General features: G+C 38.6%; 1 protein-coding gene across 1 annotated transcript in view; it reads left to right on the top strand.

Moving 5' to 3' along the window:
• cntn3a.1 (contactin 3a, tandem duplicate 1) overlaps positions 1 to 26,554 on the top strand; it is a 73,041-nt gene that overhangs the window by 36,404 nt on the left and 10,083 nt on the right. Inside the window, exons 6-13 of the mRNA XM_063895735.1 lie at positions 3,530 to 3,733; positions 4,367 to 4,469; positions 4,794 to 4,978; positions 7,619 to 7,758; positions 12,447 to 12,579; positions 15,166 to 15,316; positions 21,702 to 21,829; positions 24,138 to 24,313. Coding sequence (XP_063751805.1) covers positions 3,530 to 3,733; positions 4,367 to 4,469; positions 4,794 to 4,978; positions 7,619 to 7,758; positions 12,447 to 12,579; positions 15,166 to 15,316; positions 21,702 to 21,829; positions 24,138 to 24,313 — 1,220 coding nt within the window. The remainder of the gene's footprint in view (positions 1 to 3,529; positions 3,734 to 4,366; positions 4,470 to 4,793; positions 4,979 to 7,618; positions 7,759 to 12,446; positions 12,580 to 15,165; positions 15,317 to 21,701; positions 21,830 to 24,137; positions 24,314 to 26,554) is intronic.

Here is a 26,554-nt window from a genome sequence, read left to right as displayed (position 1 = left end):
TTTGGCAAATACATAATACATGCTCTGATTAATTTGTAGCACTGCTAATGTATTGTTGCACTTTTGAAACACAGAATAGTCTGACCACCACACTCACAGCGTTGGAAGTGAGAAACATGCTCTCATACAGTAAAGGGTGACAGGACATAATTCACCATCAGTGCAATACAGCCTTAGACAAGGATCTGCCTCATCTCCCCTTTAAAGGATTTCAATATCCCATGAATGATTCAGAGGCCATTATTTCATTTTAACGATGCCTCAAAACCCTCATGACAGCTGCAGGAAGTAGTTTGGTGCAGCCAGAATGGTCTGAAACTGTGAGATAGTTTAGAGTTGCACTTAAAGACCGACACAAATATTATCAAGTGTCCAAGAGGAGCTGCCGCGGTGTTGTTCCGCTGCACTGTACTGTATTTTATTAGATGTCAGTGTGTGTCATCTTCTGCTTTGAGAGGAACCGAATGACTGTGGATTTGTACTGCACCTAATGCATCTGACCTCCTTTCACTAATGGAAACGGGCCTTTTAGATTTACTCAAGGCTGAAATCACTTGTTCTCTCTTTGCAGAGCATATACCTCAAAACAGAGGCTGTTCGCCAACCACTAACAAAACACATAGCTTGCAGGAATCTCTCCCATGTGCGTGACCTAAGCCATTTCATAGAGTGAACTTGTTGTGTGTTATGAATACAGATAGGTAGCCCTGGTTAAGGGGTGCTACTATCTAAGGAACAGACTTACTAGCACAAACTTTAACAGCAGTTGTGCATAAATCTTTTTAAAAAAATAAAATACACACTTTGCTAAAACCCACTCTGGATTCAGCATGTCCTTGGCCTGTCATGTTGCATTTCTCTTCCCTCCTCTCCAATCATTAGAAGAAAATTGATGCTGCCTGTTCATTATGCAAGGGCTAAACGGAAGCACAATGAAAATCTGCCACTCACTGTCAGTCAGGATTGCATTATTCCATTAGCACCCATCTGCAAAAGGCTCTCAAGTCAAGTCATCAAACACAACCATTGGTACTTTGCACTTCCTATTTCCTGCTCCCGTTTCTAACCATAAATCTTTAACTAACCAATTAGTAACCTCTTATTTGCTGTTGTTCCAGTTTGTCATGCCCTGCACCTTTTTGGAAGATATTGTTTCAAAAACGGACATTAAATATACATGACTTTTTCAGGATGAGAGCTGGGATATATTATTTAGTGGAGAGAGGATATTACAGCTGTTCTCTCCCTGGGTCGGATGGATCAAGCCAAGAAGTTATGGTTGATACAATTGATGGAGACTATGATAGAGTTCGTGGCTCAGGAAACCACATGGGATAAACAATGAAATTGAAATGCAGCTCCTCTTATCACGTGTCTCTAAAAAGTCATTCATGAAACTGTTATCTTTTGAGGAAATGCCCACAGATTAAATGTTGGATAAGAATACTATTTGGTGGGTTTTTTTAAGGCCAAGAGACAGTTAGCTATGCTTGGTATGAACATTGGAAACTTGGGGGAAACTTCTAGCCTGTCTCGGTCTAAAGGAAAAAATCTGAAAGCTCAGGCACTAATTAACAGGTCATGTTTTTGTTGTTGATGCCATATGAATGGTTTTAGATATTCTTTCATAGCTATACCTGCTTGCTGACAACAATTGTTCCCTGCAAAAAAAAAAGAATGTATTACCTTGTACGATATTAACAACGATATATATTATGTGCAATGACTTGTATTATTTATGCTGCTGCAACACACACATTTCCCAGTCTGGGATCAATAAAGTAATTATTATCTTTATCATATTTAGCATAAATTAGTGAGCCATAAAGGTGCTAACTTTGGACTGGGCTAGGCTAACTGTTTCCCTCTGTTTCCAGTCTGCATGGAAAGCTAACTATCTGCTGACAGTATCCTCATATTTACTGTACCGACTTAACTGTGGTATTGATTTCCTTATCTAATTCAGTCACAATGAGATAAGTGTATTTCACAAAATGTCAAACTACTTCTTTAAAGCCAATTCACATCAGTCAATATGGATGTATGAATTTAACAGCTGAGTTTGGCTCCATAAACTCTACATGTTTGTACATTATAACTTGTGAAATGTAGCACATTGTAAATCAGGAAGCATTTATTGGCACAAACATTCAGGCAGATGTGATTACACTGTGTGGTCCATGGTTTCAGTCTCATGTTGTGTTCTTGGGATGATCACAAGGTCATGCCGTCCTTTACAAGTCCAGTCTGCATAAAAACACCCACTCTCTAGTTGTTGAAAGGAGCATTTCTCACTTGTGCATCACAACTTCTTAAGATGTCACTTTGGGATTTACAAGGTTTGCAGTCAGATGTCATAGCTTACATGTACTCCTGGCCCCTGAAGAGCAGAAGTGAAGAACACTGAGTCAGTGGAGGAGTGTCTAACTCACGTCTCAATTATTCCCTATACTGTAGTGCCGAGTCATCGTTTAGACAAGTTTTTACCAACGGCCAAGATTGCTTTTGGGACAGGGATGCAATATGGTCCAGAGCAATCTATCCTTGTGTCAATATGTCAAAACACCATCATTCCTTTTTATATAGCAGCTTTTTGTTAGTGCAAAGCCTCTCTGTCTGCACTCCATTTATCTGATAGTATTGGGAGTATTTCCCAGAAGTTTGTGTTATCATAGATGATTAATAGTAGACTAGGTGATCCATACTGAAAAACATGATGTATAACACATGGGTTTTATTGGGAAATAAACCGTTTCTTATGCAGGATCTGCCTCTTAAGGGTTGATTTAAGGTCCATCGCTGCTATGTGACTACCACAAAGGGAGATTCTTGTTTTTTATTTTGTGTACTTCTAATGTCTCTGTGTCTTCAAGTAAATATTAAGAGGAGAAGATGGAATAAAATAGGGCAAAATGTAATAATTCAATACAAATACAATTTATGACATGTTATAGGTTTATAGATGAGAGAGAGATGATGAAATATGGTCCAGAAAAGCCTTGAGTCATTTATGTTATGTTGGGAAGCTAAATATATGCTATCACAACTACAACCAACATTTCATCCTGTGGGATCATTGATGTTCAAGAATCGTCATAGAAATGTATTTGCTGGACATTGTTGCATTGTGTCTCATCAAAAACTTGAGACTGTTTCCACTGTTTCACCATCGCAGGAAATACCTCAACATTTCTGCTGTGATTGTAAATGTCTGCTTCCCTGAAAGTAAATTGTTCATATTCTCAGTAGCATCACTCCAACATAGTGAAGCTGTGAATTTGTTATGATATTAAAGGCATTTAACCAACTGTGAGTTAGAGTAATTGCTCTTCAATTGTAAATTGTGTTTTTAATCATAGAAGGCTGGCACTCACTCCAATCCATTAATTGCTTTATCCCTGAAGGCATCCACTCACTCCAAAGTGATAAGACTGCTGATGAAGCACACATAACCTCTACCTGGCTGTAGATGGTATATAAATACAGTAGGTGTTTGACTTGTGCCCCGTGTTCTTGACTTTGTTCACAGAACTAACCTTCACGTGGATCTTCAATGAGTACCCATCGTTTGTCATCCAGGACACGCGGCGGTTTGTGTCCCAGAAGACCGGCAACCTCTACATCGCCAAAGTGGAGCCATCTGATGTGGGCAACTACACTTGTGTTGTCACCAACACGGTCACCAAAAGCAGTGTTCAAGGACCGCTAACTCCTCTGGTGCTGCGGGTTGATGGTAAGACAGTTTTGCCCACAGTAATAAACATAGAGTACAAAGAAGAGGAAGAGTGGCTTGTCAGCTGCTAGGTAACTTTTGCCAGCAAATTTATACATGTTGCTGATTTGTTTCAAACTAAATGAAACATTTTGCTTTAAAATATTCTCAATCTCTGACAAAGACTGTTTTACTAAAGAAAACAGTACAGAGAGTTATTATGACATTTGAAAGGATAGAAAGTGGACTGTATGGTTCTTGGTTAAACTATCCAGCCGATCATATCAAAGACTTCTTTTGAAAGGTGATCCCAGAGAGGACCTGGTATCAACCTCACCAGGCAGAATCCTTACATCATGTCGAACCATGATTGGTTGGTTATTATGATCAGTGATGTCTGATTATACGACTATTTCATACTAATTGATAACATTTTTAGACCCATTTTCTAGACCCATTTTCGCCTAAGCCATTGGACAGAGTAAAGTGTTTTTAAAATCAAAGAAATACTTCTTTTGTATATTTGAGTTGACATAGTCATGACCTACACTTTGTTTTGATTTTGTTTCTTTGTGACCTTTTCAAGGCTTGATGTGAAAGAATTCCCTTCAGACACGCATGGCATCATTTCTGTATTTCTCTTTGTGTTTGCAGGTGTGATGGGCGAATACGAGCCAAAGATTGAAGTGCAGTTTCCTGAAGTTGTCCCTGTTGCTAAAAGCTCAACCGTCAAACTAGAGTGTTTTGCACTTGGAAAGTACGTCCCACTGCGTGTTATTTTTCCCCAGTAATAACCTCACAGTCTCTGTTAGTTGTTTACCGTACAAATATAAGCTACATGGTAATTTGTGAAGACCCTGTGAAGTGATTTTGAGACTAAAATATTCCACTTTTAATGACTCAAAATATATACACTCACCAGTTAGTGTTTCAGATTAATTAAACATTGGCAAGCTTTATTGGTGTTTTTCAGTATTCACTGATAACAAATTATTTGAGCTAAAACTATAGAGACAGAAAGATGATCTTCAGTATTTTTCATTTTGTGGACTTGCTGTGTGTTTTATTTTTATCCCTTTAGCCCAGTGCCAACCATCAGCTGGAGAAGGGTGGATGGAGCCTCTTTTGGCAGGAAGGTTGACATAAATAAAGCCAGCGGCGTTTTAGAAATCCCTTACTTCCAGCTGGAGGATGCAGGAATATATGAATGTGTGGCTGAAAACACCAGAGGAAGAAACTCGGCTAAAGGAAAGCTGTCTTTCTATGGTGAGTAGGAGGATGGTTTCGCTGACTTTAATCTTAAACTGATCTTCATTCGCCTGTCTTGTCTCAGGACCAAATAATATCTTGTGCATCTAACCTGTCAGTATTCTTCCCAACATATCATGTACATTTATAGATCTTCTACCTATTGATTCACAGCCTCAGAGGTTCAACACAGCTGAGCCTGATTGAAAATCTTGCAGAATAAAAGTGTAGCTTTGGTTTGGGTCCAACAAAAAGTTTAATTTGTTGTCATGCCATCTGTAGCTTTTATTAGAACCCATATATAACTGCATCATATAGTGCTATGTGGTAATAAATTAACCTATTGCCAGTAGTTCATTTCTGACAAGCTCTTTATTGTGCCAGCGGCTAACACAGGGCCGTAGCACTCAGATTTATACCAGCTCAAAGGGAGAGTTGATTTTTTTCCTTCACCAACACTGGACTTATAGCCCATATTCTGAGAAAGCTTTTAATGGCCCTTGATGAAGGATCTTTATGGCTTCTCTCTCCATTATTTTGCAGTTTATGCGTTGATGATGTCTGCCCACGAGGGCCTGTAGGGATGTGCTTGACTGAAATCATCAACTCCCGATTTTTCTTTCCCGTGTGAAGGAGGGCGCTTTTGATATGATAATACTGAGTTTTTGCGGCACCTGTGGGTAAGATGAAATGCTCACAGTACCTGTAGGTAGGCCTAAGATTGAACATGGTATACTTTAAAGAGGAAGTGCCTGTAATAGTGCAGCAGAGCGTCACAGCCCTTGGCATGGATGTTTTAGAGGGCTTTAAACATGGAAAATGGCATGATCATTTTATGGTCATTTTTTAATTAACAAGCTGCATCTGTCTTGGTCCTACAGTGTGTTGCAAAGCCTCTGCACATTTCTTCTGCTGTTGTCTGGTAGTCGCGTTTCTCCTTGTAAGATTTAAGTCCTGTGTCATCCCAAAGCCTCCTAGACTAGCCGGCCGCCAGGTGATAAAAATCTGTAATCTCGTTTTAAACTCCCATAGACAGGAGCTTGTGGGACATCCATCAACTCTATAGAAGAATAGGAGAATCAATATGGGGATGTGGTGTTTGTGACACCCAACCAATGCAAGTGCAGGAACAATAAGGGGTGGCCTCTCTTTCAATTTCCCACTTAATTGTCCTTCTGTAGTTCCAGGGGATTTTTGAAATTAGATCATGGTTTAGCAGATGACTGCATTTGAATGGGCTCAGACACAGATTGACTTTGTATGGAAGCCACTTGCATCATGTCTTCCCCTCCATTATATTAATCCATCACAGTCCTATTTGTAATATTGCTAACAAGGCCTCACATATTTTCCATTCAATACTGCTTGCTCATTTCTGAATGTATGTATAGTGCATTTTCTTTTCACAACAAGAACATAAAGAGAGCTTGTTTCTCTGTTTAAGATAACAACATACTATCTTGGCTCTCATATGGGGCTGTTAAACGCTTCCTCTCTTTAAGCGTTTAAAATATTACTTGATTGAAGCAGAGCTTGTTCTCACTGAGTAGAATGAACTGAAATGCATGAAAGGCACCGCATGCAGCACTGTTTCCAAAGATAGGAAATACAAAGGCAAATAATCAGCAAGGAACATGTTCACACACTTTTCGAAATGCACGGTTTTTGCTTCCACACATTTCTTCAGTCATCTAATAATTTAACGATTTTGTCTTTTTAGTTGACAGTAACATGGTTCCTAACACCAACTGTTTTGGAAATGTGACTAAAACTTCACCCTTAAAATAAAAAGTAGATCCCCTTCTGAGCTCCTACACAAAGAACAAACTTAAAGATTGGCACATGACGTTTATAATAAAATAGTGAAAGGTGTGGCACTATTTTTTCCCCTGTGTGTGGATGAGTGTTTGCCCTGCTAAGAAGTCCATGTACTGTAGTTACTGTTGGAGATGTATATTTTTCAAGAAAAAATGGCATTCTTTCAATCTTGTAATAATCAAAGTCACACAGCTTGGCAGGCACACAGACTGCCTTGTTCCCCATGACCCTGGCAGGGCGTCTTGTATTTATGTGGGTGATTCATTGGGGCCATAAATCTTCTTATACTGTCGCCAGAGATAAGGTTCTAGTCATTTTTGTGCCACAGGTCCACAGTCATAAATATAAATGCATTTCTCTATGGATTTCAGATTTTTCAAAAGACAAAAAGGGAATATAGCCTGTGTTATGAACAGCATGGCCAAGAAAGAATTGCAACCCTTGCATTGTACTACCAGCATCACAAGAAATATAAAGTTAGTATTCCAAATGATTGTAAAATATTTCATCAGTTTAACTAATTCACAGTGGCTGTAGTAAATACAACCGTTTTTATTTTAGCAATTAACCTTACAATGAAGGGTTTCAACCCACCTATTGATCTGTTCACGTTTTAAGCCTGTACAGTTGTTTTTATTTATATGTTCTTCAAGCAGAGGTGAGCTTTGGGTTAATTGGAAGTGGATTTATGATTCATGCCCTTGGATGCCTCTTTAATGAACTAATTGCCCGCTTGGTTGGTTCATCGATTTATTCTTAAACTGCTGCGTAATAGAAATGCTCAAGAGTTTGTGTAACGTATCAGTGTTCATTTACAGTATGTGGTGTTTGACCTTACAGCTGCACCTCACTTGACTGAGAAGCCTCAAGATGTTCAGAAGAACATTGATGATACTCTGGTGTGGGAGTGCAAAGCAAGTGCCAAGCCCAAACCCTCATACCGCTGGCTGAAGAACGGAGAGCCACTGGACTCCATGGAAGTAAGGGATTTATCTTTATTTTACTTTTTAATAAAACGGTCCAAAGCTTCTCATCATGCAGCACCACAAATAAAACAAAAAAACCCCATCAGATAAATAATTTGAGAAAGCATCTACCCTGTTTTTACATTGGAGTGGCAAAATGTATCATTTGTAGTACAATTATCAAACATTGCATGTATTTCTAAAATCCATCACTGACTTTTTTTGCCAACTCAAATCATAAATACAAAAATAAAATAGTTGGTAAAACTGGTGCCCTTACTTTGAATAGGTATCTATATTTTAATCACACCTCAGCAGGCTTTTGCAAAAACTATATATTAAAACATTATTTGTTTCTCTCTGCTTTTATGAAGTGGTGTGACATCCTTTCGACAACAAACACATAAACTCTACACATATACTCTGACAGTCTTGAATTGTAAACTGGTATTGTTAGTGTTGGGAGAGAGTCAATATATCTTTTTTCATTACAGCCCCAAGGCTATTGAGTCGACGGAGATAAACATGATTTAATGTGTAGGATGAAAGATGATGAGATTACAGTAAATTCAGCATCGTCTTATTTAAAGCATGCACAGTGTGTCACCAAACTCTTCGCTGTATTCTTTCTGCTGAGGAGCACATAATGATTTCACCTCACAGGCCCATACTTGGCAAGAACATGTCACTCTGAAATGGTTGTATTTGCTTGTAACTAATTCTGGCATTAAAGTGTGTGTGTGTGTGTGTGTGTGTGTGTGTGTGTGTGTGTGTGTGTGTGTGTGTGTGTGTGTGTGTGTGTGTGTGTGTGTGTGTGTGTGTGTGTGTGTGTGTTTGCGTGCGAGCGTGGGTGCGTGCGTGCGTGTGTTGGGGGAGGGTGTTTGTATGTGTTTTGCAAAGAAGCCAAAGTGATGCCATTTACTGCCTGTCATCATCAAGGGACTCAACAATTTATCTCTCAATCCTTCCTATCTGCTTCGCTCAATTTTTTTTATAAGTCTCTTCTTTCTGGGTGGAGTAAAAATGTCTTATTATACAAAATACATTTTAAATTTGGGCAATTTGCCTTGTTTTTATTTTTTTATTTTTAGGCACACTCACTCCAGTAGTAAAAAAGAACAGCTCTAGTGAGTCACAGTCATGGATAGTGCCAGTGTTTGGCTTGGGTAATGAGCCCATAACCACCCTGTTTCTCTGGACATGTCTTTAAGAAGCCAGGTGGGTTTAGTTTTCTGCAACGTCAATTGAGAGCTGAGATAATATTCCAAAACTGTAGCATTTTAATTAAAGAGCTGAATCACAATGAACATGCAGTGAAGAAGATTACACAGCTTCCCAATACGACACATGGCAGAAGTAGTTATCTACAATTTCTTTATCTGCAGCAAGTCCAATTGTAATCTGCATTAATAGGCCTCATTGTCATGAACATTTCTTCTCTTTGTCATTTGTGGCAGTTCGGTGACACAGGTCACTTCCTCTATTTGCCCAAAAAATCCTTAACCACTGAAAACACTTATCACTCCACCTGTGCGTCTCCAGTATTCATTTGTAAATAACATTAGAAGAAATTCCTTTGGTGGTTGGCCAAGGAAACATATTCTCTGTACATGTGGCTATATTAATGAGGTGGGGTGTTACCATTTTCAAAATGCCACCATCAACAGCGGCAACAGTAAATCAATTTTCAAACCCAAAGGTCAGCGATGTAGAGAAAGAGAGGGAGAAGGAGCGGAAGGCCAAGGGGGCCATTTGTTATTCCTCATTAGAATGGATCAGTCCTCCTCTCCCTCCCTCTCCCTTTATCTCAGCATCTCTGGTGCTCGCTTTCTCTTTCTTACTCTCTCTTTCAAGCTTTTACCCTCCCACTTTTCCCTCCAAGGGAATTAAATGGCGCAGAGGAGGGCTGTCACTTCAAAATGTCATCCCGATGAAACAAGGACCCACTCACGCTTGTATTTTTCCACTCCACCACCAACTCCCCTTACATACACAAGTGTGTGTTTTTGAGATTTTTCTACCTTTCGACCTCTAAAGTCAGGGAGCTGCCTTCTGAGGAGTTGCTGTTTTTGTAGCATGCATTCAGTGCACTGACTGCAATCAGGAATAGGATCGTTACCTCACCGGCATCAAAGAAAGCGCCCAGGATTTGCCTTTTCACAGCTCAACTGGAAACAGTGCTGGTATCAGAGCATAATTAATGATAAGCATGAAGCGGAAGAATGCCACCATTTGTCTGCAGTGATAAAGAGATTGTGAAAGAGCCACCACTGAGTCTCTAAGGGTCTTTTAACAGGGCACTGGGTACAGAACAGTGCAGTGTGGCACCAATCCATGCACTTTACACAGATCTCTTTCATCTCTTTCTCCCCCCTGGGCCCTTGTACTGTGTAACCTAAAAAGGACCATCTATCATCCATTCGCCATGTCTCTCTCTTTCTCTCTTTCTCTATTTCTTTCACTCTCTCTCATCCAACATGCATATAAGCATCCAGTCCTAGCCAAAAACCCAGGGACTTATTTTTGTCCCACTTGGAAACTACTGCATCCATCCTCACTCAGGACCCCCTCTGGCGGTGGATTTAGCGCCAGGTCAGCCGTGTGTCCATCGTGAGACTGGGCCTCAGAGCGAGCCCTTTTTGTATGTCCTCAGCAATGTCCCTGACTGATGCTAAGGGACAGTCCTTGTCTTTTCAAGTGGCAGTGCTGTAATGATTGCAGACGACAGACAGGCTGGCGGCAGGACCCTCTGGACTACTTTGTCAGTGACATTAAAAGGTCTGGCTACACTCAAATAAAAAGATCAAGGGCAGGAACAATGAGTGCTGCCACACTCAAATTGACACAACTATAAAAAAAGGAGCAGAATGTAGTGCAAATCCTTGTAAAGGTCAAAAGAGAAAAAGGAAGAGAAGAACTTTCTGGTGTTGTAATTACTCTTGGTACTCGGTGTAGGAGTTTTATATTTTTAAACAAACACTTTAATTTTCACTCTGCCACCTTACTCTCCGAGACATGATGGAGTATAAAATAGACTACGTGCTTCAGCCTCTTCCTAACTAATTCCTCCATTGTTTTATTCTAACCATCCTTTGATAATGTCTCAGTGCTATGTTAAGCAGAGGGGGGTTACATTTAGTCACTGCGGGCCTATCAAGACCACAGAAAATTAGCAGTGTTTCAATTATCAACCCCACTGAGGAGAAAAAGTGAGTGGCTAATGCTAGAATTAGATCAGGCCGTTCGTCAGAATGAACACAGTTGGCATCGTGGTACTTAAAATGGCTATATGTAGCCCTAATTACCCACCTCAAAGCTGTTTTAGTCCAGCATTCTCATATTAACACCGAGTATGTGACACTTTTATGATGTAAAGAAGTCTTTATGAGCTTTTATTCAAAGGGAAAGACAACAAAAAACTAAATATGATTCACTGAATTTGTGGATGTTTTGTTGTGGACTTCAAAATATTATACTGTTTTAACCTTGGATGTTAGTTTTATTTAAGGTACAGCCTCCAGATGCTGCTTTCAATAACATTTATTTTAAAATGATAGGCCAAAGACTATTGAAATAAAATAAAAATCTATTTATTTTATAAAACAAGTCAACGTGTGGTAACCTCTTTAATTACTCCGTGATTGCTGGAAACTACCATCATAAACGCGTGAAAATGAGCACTAACAGCTGGATGGTTAATACAATATAATGAAATAAGGGTTACATCGCAACGCTTCAGATGGACGTATAATTAGAGGGAACTAAAACAGTTAAATATTCTGTGGAAATGAAATGCTCCTGTATATCAGAAAACCGTGACTCCAGAGTGCTCATACTGTGTGTTCTGTTTGCATAATGGTATTGTTATATAAACAGGTGTCAGTCCTCTCAGGGATTAATGTCAGATTTGCTAAGGGATCATCCACTGAGGTCTCTGCAACGGCATTTTAATGGCCAGGATAGCTCATGTGAATCTGTGGCCAGTTACTGTAACCTCTAAAGTGTATGTTCAGAAGCTCTAATTATTTACCCACCTTTTTTAAAAGACTGTCTGTCCTATAGTATTGTTTAATATTAACAACGGATCCAATTACTGCATGTAAGGAGAAAAATAATCCACTGCACACTAGCACAACACCAGGCAGACACAAATAGTGACTAGCCTGAGACCCTTATATCTTTTTAAAGGATTTTTTGGACACCATATAATCATAAATGGTGAATATTGGATCTAGATGGCCAGATAAATGACAAAATAAAAACTGCTTCATGTTTGTTGCATGTACAAATTCTTTATTGAAAACACGTTAGAAGTAGAATAGATTCATAACACATCAGGTGAAGGATTTTTAATTAAAAAATTAAGCCGTTCCTCTTTACCTAGGGGCCCAAGAAATAACAAAACAAAATAACAAAAGTCCCTGCACATAGGAGGGTCTGATTTGATGAAAAGCCTGGTATGTGCTGGGGATATATTTGCACCAGAGGCAAACCTCTCCTGCCTCCTGCTGACTGTTCACCTTGTCTAAACGTGTTTAGTGTTTGTTGACAGGTTAACTAAGTGTGTGTGTGTGTGTGTGTGTGTGTGTGTGTGTGTGTGTGTGTGTGTGTGTGTGTGTGTGTGTGTGTGTGTGTGTGTGTGTGTGTGTGTGTGTGTGTGTGTGTGTGTGTGTGTGTGTGTGTGTGTGTGTGTGTTTCTCTAGCACGATAGGGTCCAGGCAAATAACGGAGTGCTGACGATCAGTAGCTTGAATCTGGCTGACATCGGCATGTATCAGTGTGTGGCGGAGAACAAGCATGGCCGAATCTTCACCAACGCTGAGCTCCAAGTCGTAGGTAAGGCCAAACACTCAAGACCTTGTTGATTTAAAAAATATATCTCAGTAGAGTTGTTGGAGGTAGAGTGCTACATGAAAGAAACTCAAATAGGGAACATTTGTACATTTGCCAAACCTACCAAAGGAAATACTGTACCATTCAGCCACGTGGAGGCTCTATAATTAAAGGTCTACATATAAAGGCCATATCTCCCACCCCCACAGTAATATTGGCAGAACGTTTGCTACACATTTTCTCCTTCTTCCCTGCAATTTTGCTAGTTGTAACACCAAGATAATTATAGAAAAATACATCCTTCCCCAGTCTCTTATTTTGTCATTCTGACAAAAAAAAGGCTGTAAAATACATATGAAAGACAAACTCATCCACCCAATTCTAATTACTTTGTTTCTGCTTCCTCTGTGTTGAGCAGACTCAGGATGAAGCATTTGTGTCAACAGTTCTTTTGCCAGTAGCTTGCCTAAAAGTTCCCCCTAGTTCTGCCTTCGTAATCAAGTTTATTCGGGGATGAGCATTCGTGTGCACTGAGATAGGATTAGAGCAACTCTTTACTTTGATTTTTTAATGTTTCATTATTTGATGAAATACAATCTCCTGATTGTCTTTCCCGGAAAACTATTGTAGTGCGTGTTAAATATACAATTTCATCTTACCTTTTCTTTTCTTATTTTAAAGGCTCAAGTTGTTACTATTGATTGAATTGTCTTGGTTGGGGACATGGTTTAACACCAGCTGGTCATATTGATTGCAATAGAGGGGAACCATGCCATGTCTTGCACTAATCATTGAATTTAACTTTTCCTTTGTCACAATTTGCTTTCAAAACATATTTGGATTGGATGGATTTGAAACAACATACATTTACCACCAGGAAAATTCCAACTCCGGTCAAGATCTCTGCCATTCCAATGCCTTTTGGAAATACCATTTATTATATATTTACTATATGAAGATGCAATGTTACTACTTCATTTATGAAGACTAGAAATGGCATTGTCAGCGAGGGTGATAAAAGGAACACAACTCCAATAATGGAAGATTCTAAAGCTAATGTCAACACACAGCATGTTGAGTTAAGGTAAAAGGCAGTTCAACTTATGAGGTTTTTCAGGCTTAATACAAATCAAACATTTAACAGGTGGTCAGACAAACAGACATAGGTAACACACAACTATCTGAGTCCAGACTTGAGTTGTGATTGTATTGCTCAATTTATTAAGCTTTAACATATTGCCCTTGATCTTTAAAAAATAAAGTGCAAACATTTTCTTTGCAAACCATTTTTGACTTATAATATATAACCAGGTGATGGAAAAAATCTTTTGTTTTATATCCTTGTGTGAGCACTCACAGCGCTTTGCTGTGGCAGTTTGATAAGTATTGCCATTCTGTCAGCGTGGTGTTTAGAAACATGCATTACTTGGCAGTCACTGCATGTATAGAAGCGATGTTGAAGCTGTAAAAGAACATTTTGTGAATATGAATATTATGTATAAATTGCTAAATGTGTTGTTAATCATTTTTGGGGTGATCGACTGATGAATCTTAAGTGATAAAATAGAATGTAATCATCAAACGACAGAGTTCAACTTAAATATATTTCTATAATTGATAATGCTTATGATAACATCTAAAATCTTTTCATGTCCCACCATTATTGATATCTGTGTATTTTCTCTTTATCATGAAGGAATGAGAATAAACTCTAAAACAAGAAATAGTAGCTAACTGTCTAACTTTGTGTACATGGCCCCCCTAGAGAGTAAAGATTTACAATTTGCAGTTCCCTATGTTTTATTTTACATACTTAAGGACAAACGGATTTCATTGCACCTATATATTCTCAAACTTTTGCTTTAGATTATGAGTTTATATGAAAGCCACCCATGTTGTGAGAAGAGAAGAACAACAAGTATCTGTAATGTTAGAGGATACACTGGCAATTCATACTTCTGTCAAGGAATGGGCAATGGACGCATAAGTACAGACCTACTGTATAACAGTGTATTGCTGTGAATACACGTGCACCCGCATGCGCTGGCAGGTGCCGAGCCATGTCGCTGGCGCCAGGCTGTGTGTTCACTTTGAAGAGCTTTCTGCTGAGTCGGTGCGCATACAAAACAGCTCCAGACGACGGCGCCTTAGTAATTAAGGCCTAAAGGAGTAGCAACAAAGCCTCACTCTTGTCTTACATTCTCTCATTTTTGCTTCGGAGCCTTACAGCTTACTTGTTAATGAATAATTCCAGGGAAAATTCTTGGAATTGAAAAGAAAAACACATTCTTTCAAATAAATTATCTTCTTATAATGATGCACCGTGTCTGTTCTCCTGCAGTCCTGTGTGCATGTCTGGGTGCGTGAGTGTATATGTGTGTAGAAAGAAAAGGATGTGAAAGCTGACCTCCCTAATGGATGGAGTGACCTGCATGTTTTTAGAACGCTCCTCCACCCTCATTTCCTCAATAGCTCTACTCCCTTTGCTCCTATCTCTTCTCTGACAGTGAATTAAACCTCAGCTCAGTTTTTTTCCTCCTGTCTCTCTCACAATTCTTACACTCCTTGTATTCTCACTCTTCCTATCAGCCATCGCTCCAGACTTCTCCCAGAACTTGTTGAAGGCCCAGACTTTGGCCCGACAAGGCGGCGACGTACTGATCGAATGCAGACCCAGGATGTCTCCTCGGGGGGTGATTTCATGGAGGAAGGGGAAGGAAGCCCTTAGAGAGAGCCACAGGTACCAGTTTTTTGTGCAGAGCAGTGAGTGCATTGTATGCCGGATCCCAATTGTTTAGTTTGTCTGCTCTACTTGCAGAATCGTATTTCATCGACTTGTTATTTATTTTTTCCTACTTTGTATTCATGGTGACAAACTGCTAGCAACATTGTGACACAATGCAATTTGAATTGCACAACACGTCCTGCACTTCGCCACTTTTCCCCCATGCTATCTACATTTCTTCCTTCAACTCCATTGTCCTCTTCTCTCCCGGCCGTGCTCAGAGGTGGTTTCTGCACTGTTTACTTGAGGTAATTGGCCGTTCCTAGACTGCGGCACTTGGATCGATGCACTGATCCATCAGCTCATTAGCAGCATGTAAGGCCTGGAGGGTCATTAGAGCTCAAGGCGGACTATGATCCTTGCTACCATCTAGACAAGGAAGAAGAAGCTGAAAATCTCCAAAAGGACTGATCAATAGCTAGCCGCTGAAGAACATACATTGCTGTGTGATAATGGCGATGACACCAGGGGAACTAGCCGGACACCTTGTTTTACTATCAGGTTAAGTGCAGATCAATATAATACCTCTGTGCTCTGGAGAGAAGAAGAAAAAGTTAAAACAAATGTTAATCAGACAAGGAAAAAGCAATTCTTCCCCTGAAGATAAAACGCTGTTCAAGGCCGCTGTAGGGTGGAAAGTCAGTGATTGATCAAGATTCATATAGTTTCTCCTCACATGGCGGCAATCAGAGAGACGCGCAGTTATTGTAGCATGCACGTCAAACAACATGGCCCTCATATCATTTGTCATTGCGCAAAGGATATTCAACATGTGTTTCAACTGCATAAAAAGCCAATTACAGGAAATATACTTAATACTTGCACGTCTCCATTTTCTGAGATGTCACCGTTTGATGATATTTGCACAGTTTTTACAAGTGCAAAACATTCCACACAATTAAATTGGAAGCAGTGAGAACGCCCTGTTGTGCTAGTGCACTTTTAATTGTTGTTCCGTTAGGGATAGATACTAAGCTGTTTTTGAAAGTGTAAACTCTCAGGTGTGCTTTCAAAACATCTCATCGTCTAAAACACAGTGTGTTCGACACGAATATCTCCGATGATGCATTTATTTCCGCTTTCTCTTTGAGAACATCTTTATTTTGTCGAGGAACGTAACAGCATGAGACAAAGCACACCTGCTGGCACATGTGGTGACGTAGTGGGGGTCCGGATTCCTCATTTGATATGGGATTAATTGTTCAACTGGCTCAGCAGCTTTTCCACACCCAACCTCTGGTATATCCATCCCCACCACAGTGGGAGAGCAGCAGGCTTAGTCATCTCTCGCCTCCCCCTGTCAGATGCTATGTTTAGGAAACCAAAGTTGTGATCTAATTGTTTCTACAGATGCCAGGCTGAGGCATTTCCGTTACAGGAGAGAGATGTTTTATTTGAGGGAGAGCATCACAGTCAGCAACAAGATTATTTGTTTCTAAATGTCCTACCAAGTTTGCAGATTTATTATCCTCTGGAGTAGTGAAAGTCAAATGTAACCATACCGCAATATGCAATATCAATTGTGCCCATAAAGCCAATATATCCCATTTGAGATTTGACGTTACAGCCTTGCCGTGAAGAGAGTGAGATTCATGCAAGATGTTCGACTTTGACATTATTGCAGCATCTCTCACGAACCTATTCCCCTGTTCCTGGCTCGTTAGCATTTACTTTACCCCATATCAAAATGGAGCTGCTATAAATGCTATTAAAGCGGTGGCACAACACTAATCCATCTCACTGGCTCAACTAAAATACCCATAATTCCTTCTAATCTTCTAGGGATAATGTTTTCAAGGATCTGGAGCAGGGGAGAACAAATTAACTAAAACAACAACTAAGAACAAGGAAGGATCTGATTACTTAATGAAATCACGTTGTAGTGATACCTATATCATCTCATATCCCAGGCATGTGTAACCAGATATATAGAACGGTTGCTGTGCACTTATGCAGGAAACTATAAGGTTAAGGATAAAGTGCTTACCCTAATTTCATTTTACTGCTGACCACTGCCAGCAATTGTAAAAGGGATATGGGAAATAGCTCTCAGGAATATTACCTTTGGATTGAACCACTGTGTTTAAGATTGTTAGCGAAATGATATGTATTGCTTCATCATGTAATGGGAATGCAATTATTATCCTGCTACTAAAACAGCTTAAGCTTTCCGGGTGTGTTGCCAATACAGAAGGTTCATTGCTTTGGAATGAAATAAGCAGTCCTCCAGAATACTGCATGTTCCCGGTAATATACTGAGTTAATTATGCAATCCTTCTTAAGCGGTTAAAATACTGTTTTTCATTTACAGCCACTTCGTTCTTTGTTCTTTGAGAGGCATAGCAGGCTTTCAGATTACAGCCGGTAGCTCACTTTAACACCGGCCAATAAGGTTGAGGTAAAGTGCCTGTTTACTATATCACACTGCTCTAGTTTTATGTACACCACAAATTTCCCCTATACCTTAATTGCTGCAGGGCAACCTTTAAGAGAAAAGGTGACAACGTGAAAGCATTTCAGACAGATAATGCTCCTTACATCTTTATCATGCTTTGTCCCTTTTTAGCTTTGTTGAGGAGAAAGCTGGACATAGGCTACTGCACAGTTTAATGGCAAGTCTTATTCCTGTGACATCTCATATCCATAACTCTTTGTTATTGTCCATTACAAAGGAAGGCTTTGGTTCAGTCAGGAGAAAATACCTCCGGCTGCACGGGGAATGGGCACTGTAGAATAAAGCTAATGTAGTTTAATTCTTCAAGCCTTTAAGGCCAAGCAAGTCATTTTTTGATCATTTTGGGAGGGCGCCTTTAAGGGAGCTTTTAGAAAGGAGCGTTGAAGTTGTACTTTAAAACCTGTTATGTTTGAAACAACGGCTCAACCCTATTACACTGTTGTGCAGTTTAGAAGATAAGATGGGAGCTTATAGTGAGGATTTGCAGGGCAAGGCATTCATCAAGTAGGTATTTCATTCAGTCAGTGTGGTCTGGAAATTGTTCTACAACCACAATTGAAAGGCAGTATCAAAGATTGCTTGGATATAATTTGACCAAATTGGCAATACTATTCTGCCCTGAAGGAATAAACTGTAGATAGATTTTCCACTATAGCTTGACTTTGTGAAAGAGGTGAAGCTCTTTGTGTTTTGCATCCATCAAAATGTCAATAACACATTTCTCTCACAAGCATTGAATGTTTACCCATGGTTGGAGTTTCTTTCTTTGACAACTTACTATTAAAGACAAGAAACCCGACACATGGCAATGCTTATAAATATCTTCCTGTTGTCTGTTAAACTGTGTAAGTCTAACAACTGTTTCAAATCATGAAATATAAATCTATGCACATGAGGCTTAAATGGTTATTGCTTATTTGTTATACCTGATAACACCAGGAACAATGTATTATTAAATCAACAAGCAATGGCTGTCTTGTTAGCTTAAGGGAATTCATTTTTAACCTTGTGACATGTTATTGATCCCTGCAGGGATGTTTTCTTCATGCTTTCTCTAGGGAGATCAGAGCTGATAGAGGCTCAGTGCTACTTTAGGACATTTCAGCGCGGCAGATTCCTGAATTTAAGTGGGACTGAAGCATTGGATCTGTAACAGCTAGCCTGTCCTGTCTCTATTTTTATTTATTTACTAGAGATGTACAGTCGAAGCGATATTCAGTGAGAATCAGTGAGTTGATTGACCTTTATTGACTTGTTCATATTGTAAGGGCAAGCTTTCAGCTACATAATGTACATAAGGTATTATTTATTTGTACACACCTTTTTATGTACCAAGATTTTTTTCAAATGTTGCCCTTGAACTGAAAATACTTATAAGATATAATTGACATATCTGATACTCTTCCTGTCAACAGGTTTGTCACATAATATCACACAATAACAGAATTTAAGAAGTCACTTGAAGAAATTCATGCTTGTTGGATTTCATCATTGTTTTGCCCAAAATAAAAGTAATTTTTAACAAATAAATAACAAGAAAACATTGTCTTTGTTCCAATGGGATCTTTTTCATAATATCTCAACACATTGAGGTTGACTGCGAAGCCCATAAAGACACCTACCTCACCTGAGTTACTAATTTATCAGAACTAATACATGTATAATCAGTATTTTTTCCGTCTGTTTGATTTGAAAAAAACAAGTTCAGGGGTAAAAAAAGGCAAATGCTGCCTCCAAACAGAATGATAGAAGAACTGGGAAACTGTGAAACAGGAGAACGCAGCAAGTCAACAAGAACTTCAGTCATGCTGTTTTTACGGGATGTGATAGATTACCTGCAATCCCAGAGTTCAAAGTGTACAAGGAACATTTGTTTTCTAAATTAGCTGAAATGCTTTGATAACAGGAGAGAAAAAAGGATCAAACATGATCATTACATATTAAATAAATGGTGTTGTAATACATTATAACTGAATGTTTGATCATTTTTGATGAAGGGTTTCGAAATGAATGGTTTTGTGGCTTGAATAAATCCTTTCTGTTTTTAATTGACACAGGATGTGCCCAGTATTTCACTAAAGCAGGGGAATGTTTTTCTGCCCTCCCAGTAACTACAATTTATCAAACCACTTTATTATGCTTCAATCACCTGTGACCCCGCCATTCATTTCACTTTTATAAAATGTTTCGTTTTCCAATGCGTGCAAGGATATCACACAAGAACTTCCATTTAAATATTTGTCTTCTTTCAGAAGTGCAAACAAAAATGTCATTATGCATTTTTGCTTACACATTTTTGTGCAAAGGCTTTCAGATGCTGTATTCAAGGATTTACTGATTGCTTTTTAAGGACTGACAGTTTTTTTGTTTTTTTTACAGTTTTTGATGTTGTCCCCTTGTTGCTATGCCAGAATTCAAAACAAAATAAAACTTGTTCATCACTTTTAATTTATAGTTAAGATGTTCATGAACAAGCGAGCGAAATAAGAAAAACTGAACTTGTGTATGAATTCATATTGTCTCAGATGAAACAGTAAATGAGCAGTCAGAGGAAATCTAAAGGTGAAAACAGAACAATTGGAAATGCACTTTATGTGTTATACAAGCAGTGCCTTGTTGCTGACCTATCTTTCATATCTCTCAAGCACCTTGTTGGCTGGTGAAGTAGAAGCAGTACGCTCTCTGTCAGAGGAAATCTGTCAGGCTTGACTGATGACACAGATGAAATGAGAGACTTTGTAATTTGGACCCGCTGGTGCAATCTGTCACAGAGGTTCATCTTATTACCACACAACCAGGCGGCTCGAATTTGTGACTCTGCTGGGGAAATTTCACTGACATATACAAGACACCATTGGATTAAACCCAATTATACGCTGGGTTGGATTACAGTAGTTGTTTTTCTGATGCTGTTGATACTTTTTTTAGTTGTTGCTTGTCATTAAGTTATTATTATATTATTATATTACTTATTTACTATGAACTATATGATCTCAGTGCTGTTGAGTCTCAATTTTATTTTGTGCTGCAACTCAGTTAAATTTAGCTGTAGAATCTGTATTTCTTGCCTCTGTTTAAGGTAGGACTGCAACTAATGATTTCTTTTAATATTGTATATATCTGCAGATTATTTTGTGGATTATTTAATTGACTGATAAGTCAACAAAATATTGAAAATATATTTCCAAGGCTCAAAGACATTTTATTGTATCATTAAAAAAATGACATGAATGATTCATTACTATCAAAAATCATTTCTGATTGTTTTTATTTCCATTGAATAATACTACACTCAACTAATTGTTGTAGCTCTTCTTAGAACTGCATTTATTCAACCATCATTTAGCGCTATATACAAGGGTGCTGGATGAAGTCAATTGAAATGATCACCTTACTGTAAATGCACATTATCATCATACAGTGTGACAACCAGCGATTCTCTGATAACAGCACAGTTATAAAGAAAGTAATGTTCTATTACAATTTAATTTATTGCTATCTGTTGAAGCAATATTTATGAAATAACGCTAAGGCTAATACAGCTTAAGTATTTCTATAACTTCCAGAATCCACCTTGACATCCGTGAACTCAAAATGAGACTTTCCTCCCATAAAGTGATCCTGCAACTCAGTGCTGAGAAATCAAACCGTAAGTCTTCACTCTGAGCTTCTCCTTGTGTCACGCTAAAGCACAGAGAGCCAATTAAATTTCACTGAAATAAACTCTAGGCTAAAGTGGAAATGCTTTAGGACATTGGACTTGCTCATTTAGAATATATATACATACATATATATATAAAATGACAGCCACCCAAGATTTCTTTTATGAACCCGACACTGGTGCACTTTTAATTGGCCTAATATTTATACACATTTTACCCACAGAGTTACTGTGTTGGATAATGGCAGCCTACGGATTTCCAATGTTACAAAAATGGATGCCGGACTCTACACGTGTGTAGCCAGAAACCAGTTTGGAGTGGCGAGCAGTGCTGGCAGCCTTTTGGTGAAAGGTAATGTATAATTTTTCTTGACTTGGCTTCCAACATCAGTCCTGTTTGTTTTACTGTGAACGGCTGCTGGATTTTGCTTGTTAATTGTTTATTGTGTACCCAATAGCTGTTTCCTTGGCAACAACTACTTTTCCACCACACATGGAGTAAATAATACAGCAATATTCTCCATGTATTAAAAAAATATCACAAACTGCAATATCAACACCAAATGTGTGCTCCGTCAGTATTTTGAAGGAACACAGAATAAATGTGGCATGCTGCACAAGAGCTGCAAGACACGACCGACCGTGCTGCATTTAAAAGGGAAAACCAATGACCCTCACTGTGCTCTTGATGAACAAACAGTGGAGTGGAGTTATAAAGACTCTGCTCTGCTCACCTGACAGATATACAGTCCAATTAGCTGATTGGCAGAGGCTGGAGGAAGTGAGACATGAGGCTCATTGCATTCATGCGCCTTTATGTTTAATTCATACTCTCTTTGCACGGTGGCTCGTAGCCATGCTTGGTTTGTTTAAGATTGCAATCCATTCAAATCACACACTTCTGCAGTGCGATGAATTTTCCAGGTCTTTCTAAAGAGCAGAGTCAACAACAGCGCTCTATTAAACCGACTTTTGGTGATTTCTCTTCACAGGTTTTTTGAATTGTAAATTGGCTTGCATTGAAGGCCAATTTCGCTCCCCTGTTTCCCCGCACAGCCTATTTTCAAGAGCAAAAGCTGTAATAGAGTGTACTGTACAGTATATATGTATTCATAGTATTAGTGAGAGGTATGAAATAAACTATAGTTATATTCCAGGGCTCTATATACGTAAGTACAAATTCAAAGAACACAGTACAGAAAAAGGTTTTAAAACATATAGTGACTTCCTGAAAAATGTATAATTTTGAGATTACCTAGCCCCCTTGTGTTACCTAATTCTTACCCGTAGGTTACTGTTTGAAAATATAATTGACAATGCTGAGGGTTGCAGCTACTGATGTTTTTCATTATTTTTCAATAATTTTATGAATTGTTTGGTCCATTAAACCTAATCACAAATTCCCAGAGCCCAAGGTAATGTTTTCTTTTTAGTTTGTTTTATACACAAGTCCAAAACATACATATATTTAAAACCATTATGATCATAAAACATAAAAGCAGAAACAATTGTAGTAGGTTATTAATTATAATAATAATATTGATCATATCAATAATCAAGCACACTATTGCATTTATTGAAACATAATTGTTGGCAAAAACATTTCATGTCATTCAAAGCTAAATGGAATTTCCTTCTCTACTGTTTAACAAATGATTTCTAATTACATTTTTGATTGTTGAATTCTGTCTGAAAATGTTCTTAAAACAGCTTTCCTTTTTACCTTCTGGCGTAATTCATTGCAGTAATTCTATTACACCTGGTGTCTGAGGTGCAAATGATTCCTGCAGAGTTGTCCTTCTGTAGGTTCAGAGAATGAGAATTGCCCTGCGCAGAGCAAACCAGCGGGAACGAGGGAGCCAATTTGTGATTTTCCTTCGAGTCATAACAGCAAATGAGCGTGACAGCTTAGCAATTGGAAGCAGAAAGTTTCACCCCCTCTCATTTTGAACCCGGTGCCAAACTTTCCTTAAACTCACCTAAAATGCACAGCCATGACCAGTCGCTTCTCCTTAGGCGATGCGAGGAAAACAATGTGCCTTGTTTTGACAGAGCTGAATATAGACCTTTACTCCCTCTGACATGCTGCATTGGCTTGCCTGTCCATTAGATGACATGCATGCATAATTCACAGTGGTCTGGTGTATGGGATCTCAACCTAAGCTATATTCTGTGCATCACACCGCTGTTGAATGAGACACCCAGCCGAGACATACCAAAGATTATGTTGATGCGCATCACGCTGAGGATGAAATAGGATGGCTTTTTGTCTCGGCACAAACAGAGCCAAATTATAGACTCGGATCTGACCTGCCGTAATAGTTGAGTTTTTCCTTTTGTTTGTTTGTTTTACCCTGTTGTTGCTCATTGATATTTTTTAGAACCTACTCTGATTTATGAAACTCAAAGGAAGCAATGCAATATAAGCTCACTGGCAGACTCAAAAGTAATTTATCTTGTTTGTTTAACATCGGGAATAGGATTTGGCGGAGGGCAAGGTTTGTTTTTGAGTATGGCATGTTTTTGCAATTATTTCTCGATGTTCAGGGAACATAAACAACTATAAAAAGCTAACTTTAAATACAGCACGGGGTCTGGATAACTTTTATCTACTCTGTTAACGTGACCCACCTTTCTAACTCGGTGTTCCCTGTTCACAGAGCCGACGGTGATCACCAGTCCAGCAGGACATCTGGACGTGACCGTGGGTGAGAGCATTGTGCTGCCCTGCCAGGTGTCGCATGACCCCACACTGGACCTCAAGTTCACCTGGTTCTTCAACGAGCAGCTCATCCACTTTGGAAGCCACTGGGCATTTTTTGAAAAGATCGGTGGGGTAAGTGTAACATTCTTCTATTTCTCTTTGTGTTCAGCATTAAGACATGAAGAAAAAATGAAACGATGCATAACAGAAGTTTTGGAGTTGAGTTGTTTGAATTACATTTGATGTCTTCATTGTACTAGAAAATATATGTTAAGGTAACACCTTCCTGTGTTGGCCAAGTAACATTATAAGCTGGTGGAGCTCAAAGTACTTTATCAAGACACACATCACAATTTAAATAGCAAAAAAATAAAACTAAACTAAACAAAAAAAGCATGATACAACAGTTTAAAACCTTAAGAAACACAGCAGTAAAAGATATGATAATACAAAATAAAACACCATGGAATGTTGATCCCCCTCGGTAAAATAAAGGAAGCCAAATCAATAATTAGGATCGAATATAATTACCTATAAAATACATTTAAATCGTTTTTTTATATTTCTATGGATAAAAACTCTTCACAATGTGTTGATTGAATGCTGATTCTTTTGACTGTAAAGGCATGCTTAACGCAAAGCCATATCTGTATTGTTACACTCGTTATAATGTTAAAAATGGGCTTATTTACTTAACCAATTACTACCATATGTATATAACGTTTTACACCTATACATTAGATTAAAGTTACTCATAAGGAAATGAGCTATTTCAATTATTACAATTATTAAAACATTTACGCCTCATCCCTCTACAGCTTAATTTCCACTTTATCTTTTAATGAGCAAAGTATTGAACTCTTGTCCATGATGAATTATACATATTTGATTTGTTTGTTTGAGTGATCATAAGGGCTCTGAGTTTGCATGTTCTGCTTGTCACCTCCCCCATTGACAAAAGCAACAACCGAGGAACTCATCAAGCAATGCTCAGCCATGCATTACATTTGATCATCTAATACCAGATAATTTTTCTCCTTTAATTAGGGAAAGCAATTATGAGGTCTTGGCCTCATTATCACCTCTTGTTGTGATTTTTCTTTTTTTCTTTTGCAACCGGCACTATAACAACAAGCGCTTTATAATCTTGTGTAACAGTTCATTTAAACACTTGACTCCTCCACACCAAACCCACAGCGGCATGTTGTGGTCGAGAAACCATTGACCTATTGATGGAGAATGGTCACATTACTTAAACTTTCCTCGTCTGTTTGGAAACGTTGTGAGCAAAACAACATTTTTCATAATTTTCTTTTGAAGCAGACAATGAAAAGCTGTTCTCTGTCGATGTAGTCTGCTGTGGACTCAAGGAGAATAAGGCTTGTTAAAAGGAACAGCAGTGAGTCATTGGCTTTGTGTAAGGTCTAGGCATTATTTATGTACAGATGGTGAGTAAATGTATAAACCCTGGTGTTTGATTTGAAGATATGTCTTTTTGATTCACAAAGACTGAAAATATATGTACTACTTAGCTACATGAGTCAGACCTTAATATCTTAAGCTACAATCTTCACAAACTTTATCAAGATACAAGCTCCTTGAACACTGCATTATGACTCTGCATTACACAAATATGTTATATTATGTTCAAATTAACTATTGAAATTGTGACGCAGGGAGTGTTGTTAAAAACCCAGCAGCAAAATGTTTGAAGTCTTTGGGTAGAGAATATTCTGTATCCTGCACATGTTGAACAATATGAAAACTGTATGCCTCTAGCAACATGAACACCAACCTCACTGTTGACTACAACCTCCTGTTTTGTTCGATTAAAGACCCTTTGCAGCTCCATTAAAGACAGTATATACCTGAAAGAAACAGAAAATAAAATAACAGTTTACTAACAATATAAGACCATGAATATTTTGGTCTGACATAGGCTTACATTAATTGAGATCAAGGGCAGCAAAAGGGCTGACTGAATGCTTTGGCAAGAGCCAGTGAAACGCGGTCAGCATTTTCAGAAGAGTTAGGGGGAAAAAAACATCTTTGTGTTTTGCTCAGTTTTTCTTATGGAAACCCTACACCACATAAATCATGACATGTCAGCCTTAACATAAAGCAATTGCACTGCTTTGCTGATACAGACCTGACCTGCTTGGACAGAAAAAGCCATTTACATTTTTAGCCCTCTGCACCAGCTGACCAACCAACATTTAACTTCTAAATTTGACACTCAAAGTATCCCTTGAACTCAACCTGGGTAGAATCTGGGGGGACAAAGGTCAAGATCAATGTGACTTAACATGAATGTCTAAAAGGATCAAATGAATAAATTGTGACATTTTTGCAACTTGACTGATTGGCGAAGGC

This window comes from Eleginops maclovinus, chromosome 1, assembly GCF_036324505.1.
Source record: "Eleginops maclovinus isolate JMC-PN-2008 ecotype Puerto Natales chromosome 1, JC_Emac_rtc_rv5, whole genome shotgun sequence".
NCBI lineage: Eukaryota > Metazoa > Chordata > Actinopteri > Perciformes > Eleginopidae > Eleginops > Eleginops maclovinus.
The sequence above is the reverse complement of the archived record's forward strand: the minus strand, read 5'-3'. Positions and strand labels throughout refer to the sequence as shown.